At 38.8% G+C, this 20578-nt stretch overlaps 1 protein-coding gene and 1 long non-coding RNA gene across 3 annotated transcripts in view; both read right to left on the bottom strand.

Annotated features, from left to right (window-relative positions):
* The window catches only part of LOC309477997, a 46713-nt gene extending 33437 nt beyond the window's left edge, over nt 1-13276 (bottom strand). Inside the window, exon 1 of the long non-coding RNA XR_014198736.1 lies at nt 11397-13276. This is a non-coding gene — a long non-coding RNA (uncharacterized lncRNA). The remainder of the gene's footprint in view (nt 1-11396) is intronic.
* A 3996-nt stretch (nt 13277-17272) lies between these two features.
* Nucleotides 17273-20408, bottom strand: LOC309476833 (uncharacterized protein). Of its 2 annotated transcripts, none has more exons than XM_082139969.1 (2): nt 20088-20408; nt 17273-19141 (listed from the first exon to the last, which is right to left on the bottom strand). In XM_082139969.1, exon 2 carries the CDS (start codon nt 19067-19069, stop codon nt 17942-17944), a length of 1128 nt encoding a protein of 375 aa, XP_081996095.1. In that variant the 5' UTR covers nt 19070-19141; nt 20088-20408; the 3' UTR covers nt 17273-17941. The 2 variants fall into 2 exon arrangements, with proteins under 2 accessions (XP_081996095.1, XP_081996094.1); XM_082139968.1 differs by having other exon boundaries at nt 17275-19146; nt 20088-20406.
* Between the last annotated feature and the right edge of the window lie 170 nt (nt 20409-20578).

Here is a 20578-nt window from a genome sequence, read left to right as displayed (position 1 = left end):
CTTGTAAGCTAGTGCTATCCACTATCCAATAAGAGAGTCTCTGCTTCGTAACCGGCAGTCCCTTATATCGGCCTCCAAAGCACACAAATATCTGCTCTGGCTCGAGCGTTCAATGTACTCCCTAAAGGGGGTCGCACACCGGACGAGAAGCACAGCGCAGCGTCTCGTCTCGTCTAGGACAACTCGGTCAACTTTATGGCCAGCAATACTGTTATGTTTAAGGACATTATGAAACTAAGATAATGTCTGTACCATGTTACGATTGTACTGTACAATTAAAAACAATCGTTGCTATGGGGTGTAACAATACCCTTGTAGACTTGAAAATCATGCTTTCCCCCGTTATGGTTGAATCACGGAAGCTACACCAGTTACTTTGCCATGAGATTTCTTATTTATTATGTTATACATGCATCAGACAGAGAGAAACAAGCATATCAGAATAAGGCTACATGAGAGGTGGTCTTCATTCCAGATTTCTCTGTTCCCCATTTCTCTATCCTCTCATCCCATCATGCCAGCTGTAAATGGGTTCTTGGTGTTTCTCCTTCCTCACCCCCTCATCTCTCAGTTTCTCCTTCCTCTCACCCCATCATGCCTCTATGTTTCTCTGGGGTGGTACAGTAAGATTGAACTTAAATACACCACAGAGACCCTTAGAAGACGGATATCAATGGAATTAGGAGCTAGAATCGTGTGCATTCTGATTTTGACAATGAAGTTAAACAAAGAAAAAAAGAAAGAAAAAAAAAGAAAATGATCTGATTTAAATTAAGAAAAAGAAAACAAAAGAAACTGATCTGAGTTAAACTAAATAAAAAAAGAAATCAAATAAAAAGAAAGACAACTGAAAATTATAAGGGTAAACTTTTTTTAAACTTTTTTTTTTCTCTTCCTTGAGTTCCTCGAGTGAGAAGGGAGAGTGAAGCAGCCCCTTCCTTTGGAATCTAGACACACACACATACACACACACACACAGAGAGAGAGAGAGAGAGAGAGAGAGAGAGAGAGAGAGAGAGAGAGCCTGTTGCTTCTCTAGTATATAGAGAGTGGTAAGATGACCAAAAGTAATTGTATAGAAAAAAAACATTATCTTTGGGTATTTGAAGAGAAAAACAGAAACAAGCTAAGCTTTTGAACAGAAATGTCTGGTGTTAATGTGGGTTTAAAAGTAGATCATTGTTTAACGTTATAAAATGTACGTTTTTGTCTAAAAAAATAAATAAAAAATAAAAAACGAGATAAAAATAAGATCATAAGATTCAAGTTAAGGAATTACTTTGAGGAAAGATCTATGATAATAGTTTTATAGTATTTGACAAGTACAAGCTGATGTAAATTATAGTTGACTCCAAAAGAATGAGAGTTGAAAAATATATAAGGAAGAATGAACAAAGGTGTTTATTTGAAAAAAAAAACAACAACAAAAAAAACATGTCACTTCTGACTAAGTCGAAGTAAAAAGTGACTAGAATGAAATTATAAAAGTTATGAAAATGCAGAATTACTCTGAGGCAGTCTGGACTTTCTCTCAGAGTCTTTCTCTCATTCAAAGTCAGTTAGATTATGCTATTTGAGCCTGTGCCATAAATAACAAGCTATTTATAGTAAAGCACAGTGTCTCAGTTGGAAATTATAGACACAGAGATTTTAAAAGAAATGATACATGCAATTGGTAGTTAAATGTTTCAAGAAATAATAATATACCTTAAATGATAGAAGTGACCATTTTTATTTGTTTATCCCATGACCAGTAACTTCTTTGTCTCATCTTTGTCACCATGTACAGGGTTGATGGTACCGGTTATTGATGTAACAGAACATTACTATATGGACGGTTGTAATAACTAAATTCACTGAGTATAAACTCAGCATTGCTATGTTGATGTTTTGAAGATGTCTAATGGATTTTGGTGATTAAATACAACTATCATTAATTTGTCTCCATGTTTACACTATTAGGCATTCCAAATGGCTCTGATGGCTCTTGAATGCACTTTCCTAAGCTCCAGAAAATACCTGTTAAAATTCTTAATGGGAAGGAGCGGTTACCAGCGTGCATGAGGTGATTTCTCAAAGACGGGTAAGATCCTCTTTTGGCCAAGTGGAGGGCAACCTAAAGCAGGGGGTCACCGCCACTGGGCACCTACTCTGAAGGGAGGTGTTAGATGTGAGATGGGTTGAGCGGATGTTTGTTAGGCCAACAGCATCATTGAGGATTACAGCAGTCTGCCCAAAAAATGTGATCTCCATGCCTGGGGCCTCATGTACAGTGGTGGTCAAAATTGATGTCACCCCTGATAAATATGATAAAAAATGGCTGTAAAAACTAAATCTGCATTGTTTATCCTTTTGATCTTTCCTTCAAAAAATTCGCAAAAATCTAACCTTTCATTGCAGTAAAATAATTGAAATTGGGGGGTAAATCACATTATGAAATAAATGTTTTTCTCCAAAACACGCTGGCCATAATTGTTGGCACCCCTAGAATTTTTTTATGAGAAAAATATCTCTGAAGTATATTCCCATTAATATTTACCTTTTTTAGCACACCAGGGTGACTATGAAATTGTCCAGCTATGACTTCTTGTTTCACAGGAGTTTAAATATGAGGAAATACAAAGGCCAAATTCCCTTAATCATCCATCACAATGAGTAAAACCAAAGAATATAGTTCTGATGTGCAGCAAAAGATTGTTGAGCTTCACAAAATAGAAAGTGGCTGTAAGAAAATATCTAAAGAATTGAAAATCCCCATTTTGACCATCAGGGCAATAATTAAGAAGTTATAATCAACTAAAGATGTTACGAATCTGCCAGGAAGAGGACGTGTGTCTATATTGTCTTAATGGATGGTGAGGAGGATGGTTTGAGTGGCCAAAGACTCTTCAACAATCACAGATGGAGAATTGCAGAGATTAGTTGAGTCTTGGGGGTCAGAAAGCCTAAAAAAAAATATCAAACAACCCCTACATCACCACATGTTGTTTGGGAGGGTTTCAAGAAAAATCCTCCTCGCTCCTCCAAAAAAAAAACTCCAGCATATTCAGTTGTCAGACACGACTGGATCTTCAAAAGGGACCGGATTCTATGGTCAGATAAAACGAAAAAAAAAGGGCTTTTTGGCAGCAAACCCAGCAGATGTGTTTGGTGCAAACAGGGATGAAGAGTACCCCATGCCTACGGTTAAATATACTGCTGGATCTTATATGTTGTGGGCCTATTTATTTGCTGGAGGTCCTGGACATCTTGTTCAGATACATGGTATTATGGATTCTAGCAAATACAAACAGATAAAAAATCAAAACCTGACAGCCTCTGCTTGAAATCTTATAATGGGCCGTGGTTGGATCTTCCATCAGGACAACGGTCCAAAACAAACATCAAAATCAACACAAAAATGGGTAACTGAGCACAAAATGAAGCTTCTGCCATGACCGTCCCAGTTACCTGACCTGATGAGTGGAGTGAACTGAAGAGAAGAAGCACCAACATGAACTTGTGAATCTGAAGGATCTGGAGAGATTCTGTATGGAGGAATGGTCTCTGATCTCTTGTCAGGTGTTCTCCAAACTCATCAGGCATTATAGGAGAAGACTCAGATCTGTTATCTTGGCAAAAGGAGGTTGCAAAAAGTATTTAATAACAGGGTGCCAACAATTATGGCCAGCGTGTTTTGGAGAAAAACTTTTCTTTTATAATGTGATTTACCCCCCACTTTCAATTCTTTTACTTCAATGAAAGGTTAGATTTTTGTGAATTTTTTTAATGAAAGATCAAAAGGATAAACAATGCAGATTTATTTTTTACAGCCATTTTTTATCATATTTATCAGGGGTGCCATCAATTTTGACCACCACTGTATACAGTAAGGTTCCCATATGATGCAGTTGACCAGCCAAACATTAGAACGCAATTTGCAGCGATAGCCGGTTTTCCTAATGTAATCGGAGCGATCGACTGCACACACATTGCTATAAAGGCGCCATCTGAAGAAGAATTTGCATATGTGAATCGGAAACATTTCCATTCAATAAATGTGCAGATAATATGTGATGCACAAATGCGCCTAACAAATATTGTGGCAAGATGGCCTGGGTCAACCCATGATTCATACATCCTTACAAACAGCATGGTTGGGATGAGGCTCCAAGCTGGCAGGGTGCGCAATGGGTGGCTTCTTGGTGAGTGATGCATTTAAAGTTATGGTTCTATCTAATTGTATATATATTTTTTTTTATTATTTAATTATTCAACAACCCTTCGAAGACCGCGGTTATCCACTAAAGACGTGGCTGTTAACCCCCCTCACCAACCCACAAACTGACCGAGATCGCAGATACAATGATGCCCATTCTCGCACTCGGTCAGTTGTAGAGCGGGCGATTGGGCAGCTGAAATGTCGGTGGCGCTGCCTTGACAGGACTGGGGGGATGCTGTTATACCGCCCTGACAAGGTGTGCCGCATTGTACTGGCCTGTGGTGTTCTGCACAATGTCGCGCACAGGCATGGCATACCACTTGGTGAGGTGGCAGCACCGCCAGATGACCCTGACCCAGGACCAATGTATGTGCAGCCCAACCAACAAGCCATTCAGGCCCGTCAACATGTGATTGCGACAATATAAATGGTAATCGGAGACAAAGTTCATTTTTTTACCAATTCCTTTAATGAGTGGCTTATGTCTGTGAGTGCGTCAGTGATATTTTTCAGGTGACTGTTAATTTCTCAGATGGCCATAACGATTTGCTGTTGGATTACAGAACAGCATGCGTCAAGACGCGGCCAGACGGACGGGCCTCAGCACTGGGGGGAGCAGTGGAAACGCTGGGCACAGTGGGCGCTGGCTGCTCAGGAGGGGCGGATTCCGAGTGCGTGCCAGTGGATGTTCCGGCTGTTGCACCATCTGAGTCTAAATAAACACAGGCACATGTTAACTGTGATTTGAGTCTGTTCCTTATTAATGATTACACGCATTTGCCATAAATGCAATGGATACGTAAAATCTCTGGTGTACTTTTGGTCAGCTACATTGCATGCATTTGAAAATTAAATAGGTAAGCTATGTGTACCAAAGTAAAAACAAATGAGAAATTGGTTACCTTCGTGGCAGTCCTGTAGTAAATCTGAGTCTCCCACAGCAGCAGATACTACTCCAGAGAGTAAAGTGTCACCCATAATTGAGGCAACTCTCTGCTCAAAGGGTGTAAGTTCATCGACCCCTTTACCACTGCCTGTTCTGCCCACACTTTGTCGGTGCGCAGCAGTTCTCCGTTTAACGTCCACCTTTATATCAGACCATTTCTTTATAAGGTCATTTACAGTGCGACTTTCAGATCCCACCGCATTGACGGCATCAGCCAAACTCTCCCACTCATATTTTTTCCTTTTGTTATTAATTCCGGAGGACAAAGTTCCAAATAATTTTTTTTTTTTCGTTTCTACCTCCGACAGTAGCACCTCCAATTCACTTTCTGTAAAGTTTGGTTTCTTGCCGCTTGCTTTAGCCATTTTCTTACTGCTTTCTTTTGCCAAAGTGGACTCATTACCATATTTAAATTGATTTAATTAAGGGAGGAGACTGGGTGGGGCGTTGTGCTCGTGCATGTGCGCTCAATTTTACGTTAATTGGGATGTACAAAGAGAATATGCGTGGGATCCTTCGTACGCAGAGATTCATACATCTGTTTTTTTTTGTGCGTACGCACATTTACAGCTTTGTCCGTACGCAATGTTTTAGTATGAATTCAACGCAAGTCCCCTGGGGCCTCATTTATAACCGTTGCGTACACACAAAACAGGCCCTGAAAGAGGCGTACGCCACTTCCGACGCATAAGTTGTGATTTATAAAAACAAACTTGATGGGAAAATTTGCGCACCTGCACGCAAACTCTGACCCATGCGTACGAACGTTTTGGATATGGAGCAGTTTGGCGACACCGATGGTGAGCTGGAGTTAAATGTCTTTTTGGTCACTTTTAGACAGAAAATCTAAAGAAAATTAAACATATACAGAAAGATAATACAAATATGATTTCACTCACCAAGCCTGTCACTTAAAGCAAATATCCATCCCTTCTTAAATGCCATTCAAATTAATGGAGTTAAACACTTAAACTTGAAATCATTACTGAGAAGTTACAACATTTTTTATATTCAATCAATAGAAATATTTGTTGTGGATGCGATGTTTTTGAACACTTTTCCTCTGGCGTGCTGTGTTTTAATGTTTTAACCACAGAGATAATTGCTTATCATGATAATACCAGATTGTCTGAGAAAATAGTTTCGCACAAATAATGCCCAAGGCCTATCTGTTTCCATTAAAAATATGAATCAATTAAAAATACAATTTGGCCAGTGGAAAAGATTGAAAAAAACTTTCTCTGAAATGTATTTTACACTATTTGATTTATGTATTCAAAAACAAGGCAAGGAAAGGCAACTACTTGATTTTTATTAATGTAATGTGTCTTGTACCGTTAAACGTTATCACGTGGATGAATAATCATATGCAAATGATATGCAGATGAGGATCTGCATAGTAAAACTAGGCGGTAAGCTCCATATATGGTTATTTCGGGGTGGAGACGCATGTGCGCATCTTCCTCTGACTGGGATTTATAAAGTGAATTCTGCGCAGGTTCTGGCGTACGAACGGTTTTATAAGTCTGAATATTTTTTTGCGTACGCCATTTTTGGCTTTCGGGCGCACGTACACTTTTAGTAAGGTTCCTACGCACAGTTTTATAAATGAGACCCCTGATCTCCAGAAACTACATTCCTTGGATGGCTTGTATTTCATTGTGACAAGTGTCTTATAACTTGATATAACTATGCCAAGGGGACAACAACACCCTGAGGAAAGGAGATTATTTACAAAAGAGCTGATGGGAATGGGTTTTCAAGACCTAGCTGAGACCATAAGGGTGAATGTCATTAATTCTATGGAGACTAAAACAAACATCATTCATTTATTTTAGAAATATGATGTTAGTTGCCTTATGGACAAAATTTTCTACAAGTTTTAGATCCTGAATCAGTGATGGCTGTGTGATATTGAATTAATATGTACCATAGTACAATCTACCATAGTTTTCACTTTTGCAAATCATTATACATGGCATCAGACAATTCCAAGACATGGTGGTGTCTAAAGATGAAGATAATTTTTTGCCAATTCAAAAAAAGTCTGGATAACAGGGAACAAATTAATTTACCATTCAAACTAAAGACAACTTTAGAAATGCTCCTTTGATAACATTGATAAAAGTGAAATAGAAGATTTTACACATACTACACTACTTACAAAACACAACCTCACAAACAATGAACACCTGCTTACTGATTTACAACTAAGGGATAAGATCCTTTAACATTGACGTTTGTTTTAGTTTGTTTACTTGTTTACAGTTTTAGGCATTGGTTTGCATCTGTAAGCTTCGTATCTTTCGCTTTTAATCATTATTTACTATCATTCCTTGTTATTTATACTGCTAAATATAACTTAATCAACATCACACATTAACCTGACATCGCTAGCTTCAATCTAAATATTTATTGCTAGCACAACACGCTTGAAATTCTCTAGCCTGTTAGCGTAGGCTACCATCCATGCGCACTTTAATTATTATTTATTCTCTAGTGCTCTCGCGCCTTCCGTTCGCTTTTTATTTATATATTTATTTATTTATTTATTTATCCTCTAGCGCGCTCGTGCCTTCCGTGCGCTCTTTATTTATTTATTTTTTTATTCTCTCGTGCCTTTTACGAGTTCATCAAAAAACTGTGGTGAGTATCAGTCAACAAACACGGTGAGTCATGTCATCTTCTCCTCTTATTGTCGCCTGCACCTCATGTAACATGTATAGCATAGCCTTCTCTGTCAGCACAGGATTTACATGTGATATAAATGCAGGGAGATAGTAAAGCTGACGGGGAAGATTTCAGAACTAGAGACACGCATCCAAACTTTAATCAAGGTTAATCGTAAGAGTGCAAGGACTTTAGATACTGTTTTGGATGCGACTAGCTTAGTGAACTCTGTACACTGGTCGGTTCCGGCTGAAGTAGAGCCCTCACAGCAGGGCAATTGGGTGACGGTGAGACGCTCTAGTCGCGGGACAAAACACCGCTCTTCCGTTCCGATTACAACATCAAACAGGTTCTCCCCACTCAGTGAAACACCCACTGAGAATCCTGTTGATTGTGCCCTAGTTATTGGCGATTCTATTACACGGAACGTGAAAATAGAGACTCCAGCCTATAGTCACATGTTTGCCGGGAGCCAGAGCGCCTGACATCAGAGCAAATTTAAAAGTGCTGGCTAATGCTAATCGTAAATTCTCTAAAATTATTATTCACGTCGGCACTAATGATGTTAGGCTCCGCCAGTCGGAGATCACCAAAATTAACATTAAAGAGGTGTGTGAACTTGCAAGTACGATGTCAGGCACTGTAATTTGCTCTGGCCCCCTTCCTGTTCGCAGGAGTGATGAGATAGTCAGTAGACTGTCCTCACTCAATGGCTGGCTGTCCGATTGGTGTCCGCGTAATAATATAGAATTCATAGACAATTGGACAAGTTTTTGGGGCAGACCTGACCTGTTGAAAAGAGATGGTATATCCCTCCTGGGATGGTGCTGCTCTTCTCTCTAGTAATATGGCACATAGTCTTAGAGCTCAAACATGACAATCTGGGGCCTCAGGTCAGGAAGCAGACAGACTGGCTAAACCGACCGTCTGCTAGCTGTCTCACGTCACCAAGGTCAGATAAATCCCATCACATAGAGTCTCTTTCACCTAGATATCATCATATAGAGACTGTGTCTGTTCCCCGAACTAGGAAATACAAAAAACTCCTAAACCCATTCAAGGGTAAAATTTTTATTGATGTTCAACAAATAAAAAACAGATATAATACGGATGAACAAAATATGATAAAGCTTGGGTTGCTGAATATTTGATCCCTTACTTCAAAAGCAGTCATTGTTAATGATATGATTACTGACTATAATATCGACGTGCTGTGTTTGACAGAAACCTGGCTAAAACCAGACAATTATATTACTTTAAATGAGTCCACCCCGCAAGATTACTGTTATAAACATGAACCTCGTCTGAAAGGCAAAGGGGGAGGTGTTGCTGTAATTTATAGTAATATCTTCAGAATTACTGAGAAGTCTTGTTTTAAATATAATTCATTTGAAGTGTTGTTGCTAAATGTAACACTATCTAGTGTAAATCACGTTTAACATTTGTGCTGGCTACTGTATACAGGCCACCAGGGCACCATAAAGATTTTATCAAAGAATTTGCTGATTTTCTATCAGAGTTAGTACTGGCTGCAGATAAAGTACTAATTGTTGGTGATTTTAATATACATGTAGATAATGAAAAAGATGCATTGGGATTGGCATTTAAAGACATTCTGAACTCTATTGGAGTTAGACAACACGTGTCAGGACCTACTCATTGTCGTAATCACACTTTAGATCTAATATTATCACATGGAATAGATGTTGATGTCGTTGAAATTCTGCAGCAGAGCGATGACATCTCAGATCATTATTTTGTCTCGTGTAAACTTAATTTAGCCAAGGCTGCAAAGTTGACTCCGTGTTACAAATATGTTAGACCTATCACTTCTGCCACTAAAGATTGCTTTATTAATAATATTACTGATCAGTTTCATCATCTCAGCATACCAGATAGCTTAGAAGAACTTGATATTGTGACAGAAACTTTTAACTCTCTCTTTTCCAGCACTTTAGACACAGTTGCTCCTTTGCGCTTAAGGAAGATTAAAGAAAATAGTCCAACGCCGTGGTACAACGAGCACACTCAGGCACTTAAGAGAGCAGCCAGAAAAATGGAGCGCAACTGGAAGAAAACAAAACTAGAGGTATTTCGCATTTCATGGAAAGAGAGCTCGATTGCATATAGAGAGGCTTTAAAAGCTGCTAGATCTGCTTATTTTTCAAACCTATTAGAAGAAATTAAACAAAACCCTAGGGGTTTATTTGAAATAGTGGCTAAACTAACGAAAAATAAATCCTCAACCCCAGACGTTTCTAAACAACACAGCAGTAATGACTTTATGAACTTCTTTACTAACAAGATTGATAATATCAGGGAGAAAATTATAACTATGCAACCGTCTACTACAGTATCGCATCAGGCAGTGCATTGTAGTCTCCTTGAAGAAAAATTGTATTAATTCGTTGCTATAGGAGAGGAAGAATTTACTAAACTCGTTAAATCATCTAAATCGACAACATCTATGTTAGACCCTATACCGCCTAAGCTACTGAAAGAGATGCTTCCAGAGGTCACAGATCCTCTTCTTAATTTCATTAATTCATCTTTGTCAAAAGGATATGTACCGAAAACTTTTAAGCTGGCTATGATTAAACCGCTTGTTAAAAAAACGCAACTTGATCCTACAGAATTAGTCAATTACAGGCCGATCTCGAATCTGCCTTTTCTGTCAAAGATACTAGAAAAGGCAGTATCCTCACAACTATGCTCCTTTTTAGAAAGAAATGGTATCTGCGAGGATTTCCAGTCAGGATTTAGACCGTACCGTAGTACCGAGACAGCTCTCATTAGAGTTAAAAATGATTTGCTCTTATCATCCGATCGTGGTTGTATCTCTCTATTAGTGTTACTCGATCTAAGTGCTGCATTTGACACTATCGACCATAACATTCTTTTAAATAGACTAGAAAATTATGTTGGCATTAGTGGAATTGCACTAGCATGGTTTAAATCATACTTATCTGACCGTTATCAGTTTGTAGCAGTAAATGAAGAGATGTCTTATCGTTCACAAGTTCAGTATGGCGTACCACAAGGCTCAGTACTAGGACCGTTGCTGTTCACTCTGTACATGCTACCCTTAGGAGATATCATTAGGAAGCATGGCATTCATTTTCACTGTTATGCTGATGATACTCAGCTCTATATTTCTTCACGCCCAGATGAAACTTACCAATTCACAAAATTAACGGAATGCATAGCTGATATAAAAAAATTGGATGACTAGTAATTTCTTACTACTTAATTCTGAAAAAACAGAGATTCTCCTAATTATTGGACAAAAAACGTCCTCACGTAATAACCTAGAATACTGTCTAACACTTGATGGCTGCTCTGTTAAGTCTTCATCGTCGGTTAGGAACCTGGGTGTGCTCTTTGATACCAATCTTTCATTTGAAAGTCATGTGTCTAGTATCTTTAAAACCGCATTTTTCCATCTTAAAAATATATATAAATGACGTCATATGCTCTCATTGACAAATGCGGAACAGTTAGTTCATGCGTTTATGACCTCAAGGCTAGATTATTGTAATGCTCTACTGGGTGGTTGCCCTGCACGCTTAATAAATAAACTACAGCTGGTCCAAAACGCAGCAGCTCGAGTTCTTACCAGAACTAAGAAGTATGACCATATTAGCCCTGTTCTGTCAACACTGCACTGGCTCCCTATTAAACATCGTATACATTTTAAAATATTGCTGATTACTTACAAATACTAAATGGTTTAGCTCCGCAGTACTTGAGCGAGCTCTTAACGCATTATAGTCCTTCACGTCTATTGCGATCTCAAAATTCCGGCCAGTTAATAATACCTAGAATATCAAAATCGACTGCTGGCGGTAGATTCTTTTCCTATTTAGCACCAAAACTTTGGAACAATCTTCCTAACATTGTCCGGGAAGCAGACACACTCTGTCAGTTCAAAGCTAGACTAAAAACACATCTTTTTGACCTAGCATACACATAACACATTATAGACTTCTATAATTCCATATTAGGCTGCATAGATTAGGCCAGCCGGAACCGTGAACACTTCCCATAAATCCTGATGTACTCGTTACATCATAAGAAGAATGGCTTCTACGCTAATATTAGTCTCTCTGTTTATACCGAGGTTTACCGCAGTCCGTCGGATCCAGGCCGTATCCAGATCTGAAGAAGGACCAGCGCCTGGACACAACGACAATGCAGTCCTGAAGTGTCAACAAGACTCTCCGTTTCCTGAAGTGAGGTGGACCTCGGCCGTATCCAGATCAGATGGTGGATCTGCACCTGGACCTAACCATGACGCATCCTGAAGTGCCAGCCTCATCAGCCCTGTGAAGGCCTCATCGACACGACCAATCTGACTTCTGACCTGTAACGCTGCCTGGATCATAATCATACACTGTTCGCTCGGTGGCCAGAGGAGAACTGGCCCCCGACTGAGCCTGGGTTCTCCCAAGGTTTTTTTCTCCATTCTGTCACCTGATGGAGTTTTGGTTCCTTGCCACTGTTGCCTTGGCTTTTGGCTTGCTTAGTTGGGGACATTTAATATTCAACAATATTATTGATCTGCCTTATTATGGGTGGACGATGATGCAATTTTCTTCTAGAAACAAACTTTGTTGTATTATTTTCATGTTATCAATGTGAAGCTGCTTTGATACAATCTGTATTGTAAAAAGTGCTATATAAATAAAGGTGACTTGACTTGACTTGTTGTTTTGGCCAGGAACTGGAGGAGGTAATTATTTAACGAGTTCAGGCACTGGTAGAAGAAATTATTGGTTTTTCTTTTCTTGGATGATTGGGGTTTATTTTAAATGCATTCACATAGACGTTAAATGACACATAGTATGTGGGGACATAACATGGGTTGGAGTTCTTTGTTCTTTGTTTTGTTTTCCTTTCTGTTTCTATTCTTCTGTCCTTTATGTCTATTCCGTTGGTCTGCTATTTCTCCTCACTGTGTGAATGATGGTGTGGAACTGACTGTCGTAGTTCTTAATATGGAAAGTGGATTGTACCATGTGTGAGCATGACATATACGTTCCAGTTTTAAACATAAGCAACATGTTTTTTTACCTTACAAGGAAGTTGTAAAGTCTCTCTGTGGTGTATATAAGTTCAATCTTACTGTACTATGGCAGAGAAACACGGAAACGCATAGACCTGGCATGAATACAACATCTTCTCAAGTTTCTCTCCTGACAAATAAGAATAAAGATTTTTATTGGCAAGATAACTGGTGTACGGTCCCGTGAATCAAATAATAACGAGGACAAGGCTTAATTCCAAGTCTACACCCTCATGTCACGATTCGATATATATCACGATACTGAACTCATGATACGACATTATTACGATACTCCAAAACATATGATAAAAGGTTAACAAAAAATGTACTGTTGATTAAAATGCTAAATTTGGTATATGGTTGGGTGTGGAAATGAATAGGCTTGGACTTGTACTGGTAACCCGATGCACAGGACAATAGAGACACCAGAATAAAAATATTCATGATTCTGAAGCTGAAAATACAGAATTATTTTAGATGAGAATCTCACCTGAAAATGCGATAATATTAGCAATCTTCAACCACGCAGCTGGTTTCTGTAAATGAAAGTAAAACTAAATGTATCTTGCAGCACAGGGTGAAGTTAGTATGTACATTAATGACGATTTGAGACAAATATAATGTTAATTTTATATACAACTATGTAAATGGAGCGGCAGGATTTTGAAAGGGGTCCTGAGTTGTAGCTGGGAGCTGCGGAGAAGACGCCGAATGGCGCTGCTGGTGTGTGTACACTCATAGAAAATAATGTGTTCGAATTTTAAAGACGTGGCTTCTCGTCCGGTGTGCGACCCACTTAAGGGCCCGGACCGGTCAGAGTGGGTGTGGCGCCTGCTCATCATCAGTGGGAGATAGAGCAGACAGCATTATGACTTGTGCCCTGAAGGGTTTGGAAAGCATCTTAGGGACATATTGCCCCTTCTTGGTCTAAGGACAACCTTACTGTCATTAGGCCCAAACTCGAGGCAGGATGTGTCCACAGAAAAATGATTCCAACTTGCAAATCGCCAACTTGCTTGACCATGCCAAGGCTACCAGAAGGGCGGTCTTTAGCGAAAGAGATTTAAGGTTGGCTGTTGCGAGAGGCTCAAACGGAGGGTATTGGAGTAATATTAATAATAATCCGTTACATTTACATAGCGCTTTTATCAGCACTCAAAGCTCTTTACATATGGAAGGGGGAATCTCCTCAACCACCAACAATGTGCAGCATGATGCGATGCCAGCCATATTGTGCCAGAACGCCCACAACTTTATTGGTGTAGAGGAGACAGAGTGATGAAGCCAATGAGTTTATATGGGGATTATTAGGAGGCCATGATGGACAGAGGCCAATGGGCAAATTTGGTCAGGATGCCGGGGTTGCTGGGATGTTTAGAGACCACAGAGAGTTAGGACCTCCGTTTAACATCTGGTGCTTTTTGGCAGTATACTAAAGATAATTTCCAGGAAGTAAACAATAACAAACATGTTGCAATGATACTGCATATCAGGGGCCTGTTTCAGAAAGGAGGTTCAACCAACTCTGAGTTAAAACTTGAACTCTGAGTTGACTTACCCTGAGATGGGAACTCTGAGTTTTCGGTTACAGAACAGCTGAAATGAGTTAGTTCAATCAACTCTGAGTTGACCTACTCTGAGTTAAGCGCGTGCACCACAACTATAAAAAGCCATTATCAATGGAGCACAGATATTATGAGTCACCATGGCAACAGCGCCAGACAAAAAGAGGTCTGCACGTTTCTCACCTTTACATTTTAATTAGTTATACAGTGTTGGGTGTAATTAATTACCAAGTAATCTAAATACTGCTATTTAATTAAAAGGATTACTCTTAATTCTTCTGTAATTTAAAGTAAAATCTGATGTAATTGCATTAGACTATAGAACAATTCTGTATATTTAACATACATTTTTAAAAGGTGTATTTTTTATGTAACCTTCTCCCTCTACACACTTTGGTCAATTCAAGAATAATTCATGCAATTGTATATTGTTTATTTGAAAGCATTAAAAGTGTCAGTCACTCCCGAAGATCCACGGGCCTTCATAAAATTTAAGTTTACATGTGTCATTTTTTATATAGGCTAATTTTGATATTTCCATTTATTTTACTTTGGGTTGGGTTTTTTGTTGGTCCCAACATATTATGATGGTAATATCTGTCTTTTGGAGCCTCCTGCCCCAACAGAACCCCAGGCAGTTGTAAGTAGCCTACTCAATACACCAGAAATTATGATAAATAGTGTTATAAAGTGTACTCAACCAAATGCTCATCTTCACATGACGATGAGGATAAAGAGTTTCTGCTGCCACAGAGAGGTAATGTTAATATTATGTGTCCTTATTCTTATCTTATCTTATTCTTAGCATTCTTAATGCTCCCAACCATGTTAGGTTCACACAGTAAGTTACCATGGTAACTGACTCGGAGTATAAGTTACCTCTCTTTCAGAAACAGGCTTGACTTACTCTGCTTTCTCAGGTTTAACATACCTCCCATTCTGAAACAGAAAACTCAGAGTTTCCCTCATTTCAGGGTTAACGTACTCAGAGTTTTCACTTAACCTCCCTTCTGAAACAGGCCCCTGGACCTGAAGCATTTCTAGTGGCGCCATTTTTAAATCAGAGCTGTCAAAACAAAATGACTAGCACATACTTTTTAAGTCTAGCTAAAAGAGAACACTTAAGATATTTTTAAAATATATAAAAATAGACGATAACGTGGAATTACTGACCCTGAGGCGACAACTATTCACTCAGGACATAACATTTTTACCTGTAGTGACGTATCCAGACGTGTACCATTATCTGGTTGAGACAGAGTGTGTCTACACGAGAGAAGCGCTCAAGGCATATTGTAGTCTAGATACTTACAACTACTTCCATAGCGGAAAAGTTAGAAACATTTGTTCTTACAATGTGGATGATGTTTGTCTTGTATTTGGTGAAGTTGGAGCTCTGTGTGGTTCGTTGCTAAGGTGAGCAACCTTAGTGGGCACGGCCGGGCAAGTCAAGTCACCTTCATTTATATAGCGCTTTAACAATATGGATTGTTTCACAGCAGCTTTACAGAGATAATAGGAAATTACCGTAACAGATTGTTTAGGCTTTACAGCAGCTCTAGGATAATGTTATTGTCCAGCTTGTTAGTTTTAATTGATTGATTCACTTCCATTGTGAAGATCATTAGTTATTAACTCAGGGGCCGATAACACAACCGTTCTAACAGGAAAACCCTTAAAGGGAAACTCCACTTTTTTGGGGGAAATAGGCTCATTTTACAACTCCCCCAGAGTTAAACAGTTGAGTTTTACCGTTTTCGAATCCATTCAGCCGATCTCCGGGTCTGGCGGTACCACTTTTAGCATAGGTTAGCATAAATCATTGAATCGGACAAGACCATTAGCATCTCTCTCAAAAAAAATTAACAAAGAGTTTCGACATTTTTCCTATTTAAAACTTGACTCTTCTGTAGTTACATCGTGTACTAAGACCGACGGAAAATGAAAAGTTACGATTTCTAAGATTTTCAAGAAACTTTGCTGCCGTACCATGGCTCCAGCAGGCGTAATGATATGAAGCAGCGCCTGAAAATAGTCAGCCCTATAGTCTACCGAGCTGGGGACTATTTTCAGCCGCTGCGTCATATCATTACGCCTGCTGGAGCCATGGTACGGCAGCAAAGTTTCTTGAAAATCCTAGAAAATCGCAACTTTTCATTTTCCGTCGGTCTTAGTACATGATGTAACTACAGAAGAGTGCTAATGAGAGATGCTAATGGTCTTGTCCGATTCAATTATCTATGCTAAGCTATGGCTATGCTAAAAGTGGTACCGCCAGACCCGGAGATCGGCTGAATGGATTCGAAAACGGTAAAACTCAACTATTTAACTCTGGGGGAGTTGTAAAATGAGCCTATTTCCAAAAAAAGTGGAGCATCCCTTTAACGCGCTCCGGCCGCCCATCCGCACAAAACAGTGCCTGGTGTCTCGAGAACGCACTCCCTGAAATAGATTCGAAGGTGCAAACGATTATCCGTTGTCTCTGCGCAAACCTCAACACTAACACAACACCGTTCTAACAGGAAAACCCTTAACGCGCTTATACGCACATATATATATATATATATATATATATATATATATATATATATATATATATATATATATAAACATCCAGCCTGATCTCACGGCAATACGTACGAATTCTACGAGATGGCTAATTCGTACGAATTCATACGACCTCACTCATAGGAATTAGTACGATTTTTGCTATATCGTACATATTTTACGAATTGCCCAATTCATGAATTCATACGAATGACCTATCCCTGACCCCACCCCTAAACCTACCCACATCACCTGGGTTTAGATAAATCGTACAAATTTGTACGAATTAGACACTTTTTTTATCACTCGTACGAATTGGTCGTGAGATAGCGTTGAAACATCTTTGTCATTTGGACAACAGAGGACTGCCACACTCAGAAAGTAGAGTTCTCTGAAGAGTACTGGGCTCAGATCAGACCAGAACTGCATCTCTTCTACAGACAGCACATCCTCACAGGAATTTGCACACACAAACTGAGGAAACAATTTCTGATCGCAGAGACTTCCTGTTTGTCTAAAAGTGGGTCTAAAACATGTGTCACGCAGTGCTCTGTCTGTCACAAGGTGTTTCATCTGAAAAGTGTAGGCTTAAAAAGGTCCTGGTGAGCAATGGTTTTGTTCAGTGTGTTCATCATAATCCAAATAAATGTGAAATCATACACAGCCTTTTAAGCAATCTGTTAAGATTGTTAATTTTGTTGTGAAATACATTCAATCAACTGCAGAACAACAAATTTTCTCATTAACAAACAAATGTTTAATAATTGTAGATGGTTAGAAAAAAAAAAATAAAGATCAAACATAAATCCAATAAAAATCTATATACAATGGATAAACACAATGCAACATTTCATGTGTTAAATCTCCCACCAATGTTAGTTCTGTACATCCAATAACGAAATAAAAGGTTTCCAACCACTTGTCAGTGTCTACTGTCTAATGTTTTTTTACTTGATTAATGACTTGTCCAAATTAGATAATGCAGAACAAACCAGTAGAATTTTATCAACAGTTGCCACTGTATCTTTTGATCTTCGCTTCACCAAGTTCATGGGAAGTGTTTGTCGCAAAATGCAGTACTTTTTAATGCGACCAATAGCTCTTTCCACATGACCCCTCAACCTTGACATGTGACGTGACACAGACACTTCCTGTCCTGAAAGCGGTGTCTTTCCACGGGTTAAAGCTGGTATGAGTAGCTGGACTCCTTTCGTAGCAAAATACTCCGGGAAACTGAACCCTCTGTTAGCCATGACAATGTCTCCCTCTTCCAAAAGATCAATTAAACCAGATGATTTGGTGATGGTTTCGTCACTGGATCTCCCACCCCAAGACTTGGAGAGGAATGTGATTGACCCTGTTGGACTGGTGCCAACCAGGAATTTGATGGTGTTGTGGGACTTATAGTTGGTTGTTGGTGATGTTGGTTGGTCAATAAAGATCTCACTGCAGTCTATGATACATCTCACTGAATTGAAAGGGGGGCTTTTGAACAGGGCAGGAAGATTCTTCCTAATCGCTTCCCTAGAAGGCCAATGAATTAGAGAGCTGAAGCACTGTGTCATTACATTCAACCAGTCATGAAATATTGCAGAGATTGTTGCACAAGTGCAATGAAACCTGAAGGCAAGATCTTCATGAGTGAGGCCAAGTCTCAGTTTCATTAAGACTAAGTAAAACTGGAAAGGTGTTGGAGGACTCTGTGTTCTCGGACTCCAAGAAGTGGTAAGATGTGTCAGTAGGGTGAAAAACACTTTGGATGAGCGAAGGCCAGTGTAGAAGTGAATGATTTGATCATCATTTAAATCCACATCAAATTTCAGTTGTTTCCCCTCACAGGTGAGAGTTTGTACCTTTGACTCTAGGTTTCTCACTTGCTCTTTGTAAGATGTGTTCAGTTTCTGCATATCTTCAATATCACTCGTAGTGAGATCTTTTCTAAAACACATATCATTGTAGGACTTAACTTCTGTTACATTTATGTCCATGTCCTCTACTTCCTCAGTAGGCTGAACTCCAATGCTTATCTCAGAGACCTCTGATGCTCGTCTCAGAGACCTCTGATATCGGTCCATTTTTCTGGAGGTTTCAGGTCTGTGAGGAAGCTTTGATGGTGTGTAATCTGGATTTAGAGGGTCATTTGATGGCTTTCCTAAAGACAAAAGTAGAAAAACATTATTGGGATAGGTTATTGCTTTCACACATCACTGGTTGAAGATAGATGATGACAAAGGCTAAGACTATTTTTAATAATGTAATCTAGCAATAAAATAACTAGCTAGCTTTCAATATGATCACTGCATACTGCACTGTATATATATATAATATAAGACACTGTCTTATATTCGTACATATTTTAGGTATCACAAACAAACAATTCACATTTTACAGCTTTTATTATTAATTCTAATTAATTAATAAATGTATTGTTCACAAGTTCATAATGCACAGCTTGTTCGTGTTTTAACATAATTCCAGCTTATGGCAGAATCGGGTAAAAACTTTATAACGCTTTTTAAAAAGATTTTTAATAAAAAATATTTAATTAATTAAGTTGATTTGACTGCTTTTATTGCTCTCTTCATTTGTAAGTCGCTTTGGATAAAAGCATCTGCTAAATGATTAAATGTAGTTAATATTTGACTTAACCAGGTTAATGAGCAATGAAGAAAAAAATAAGAATACTGTTATTGTTTAATCCATTAGTGCATGTTGGAATTAACATTAAACAAGCTTAATAAGTGATGTAAAAAAAAATTGTTTATCGTTATCTTTTCTGAAATAATGCAGTTAAGTTGTACACAATGTACAAGTATAAGTATAAGTAACGTTACACAATGGACAGCTGAATAGATAGCTAGACAACTAATGTACGGCTATTTTCCTAATTACAGCATTTAGAAATCAAACTGAAATAAAAACCTGGCTTTTTCACTGCAAACGTTTCAAAACACTAGCTATTTACATGCTAATATACATATACATTTGAAAACAATGACGGAGCAACACTGCTAGCTCAAATAATGATGATACACCATACTTAACTAGTGAACGTAAAGAAATAATTCAGTGACAAAAATGTCGTTTACTTACCAGAGATAAAATGTGTGCTACATATCCTAGAGTGGCTAGTTGGTATCCAGCCTTCTCTCTTCACTGCCGCAATCCAGGCGTCACATTGTTTTTTGTTTCTCGGAAATCTAAACGCTTTGATTTCCGAAAGCAAGTTAGTTCCGGCCCTGAGAGAACATCCAGCCACCGAACAACATGGTCCTAATTTTAATTTTGACATGTTTTATTCGTATGAAGAAGTAAATTATGAAGTAAATAAAGCACCACCGGAGTCTGCCGATGCTTCGAATGTGCGCGCAAACTAACCGGAAACGTCTGAGGGCCAAAGACGTCACTTCCTTACATCTATAAATAGCCGCTGAATAATAATAAAAGACATAATAAATACATATTTCAATGAATTCCTGCTTAGCTTCAATGGGCAACCAGTCTTGGGCTACAAGTGATATTGGACAGTGGACAGGTCCCAGGATGGCGAGGAAAAAGTGTTAGCATGTTGCTAAATTCATTAT

The sequence above is a fragment of the Leuciscus leuciscus genome (assembly GCF_965113295.1).
Source record: "Leuciscus leuciscus genome assembly, chromosome: 16".
In the NCBI taxonomy this organism is placed as follows: Eukaryota; Metazoa; Chordata; class Actinopteri; order Cypriniformes; family Leuciscidae; genus Leuciscus; species Leuciscus leuciscus.
The sequence above is the reverse complement of the archived record's forward strand: the minus strand, read 5'-3'. Positions and strand labels throughout refer to the sequence as shown.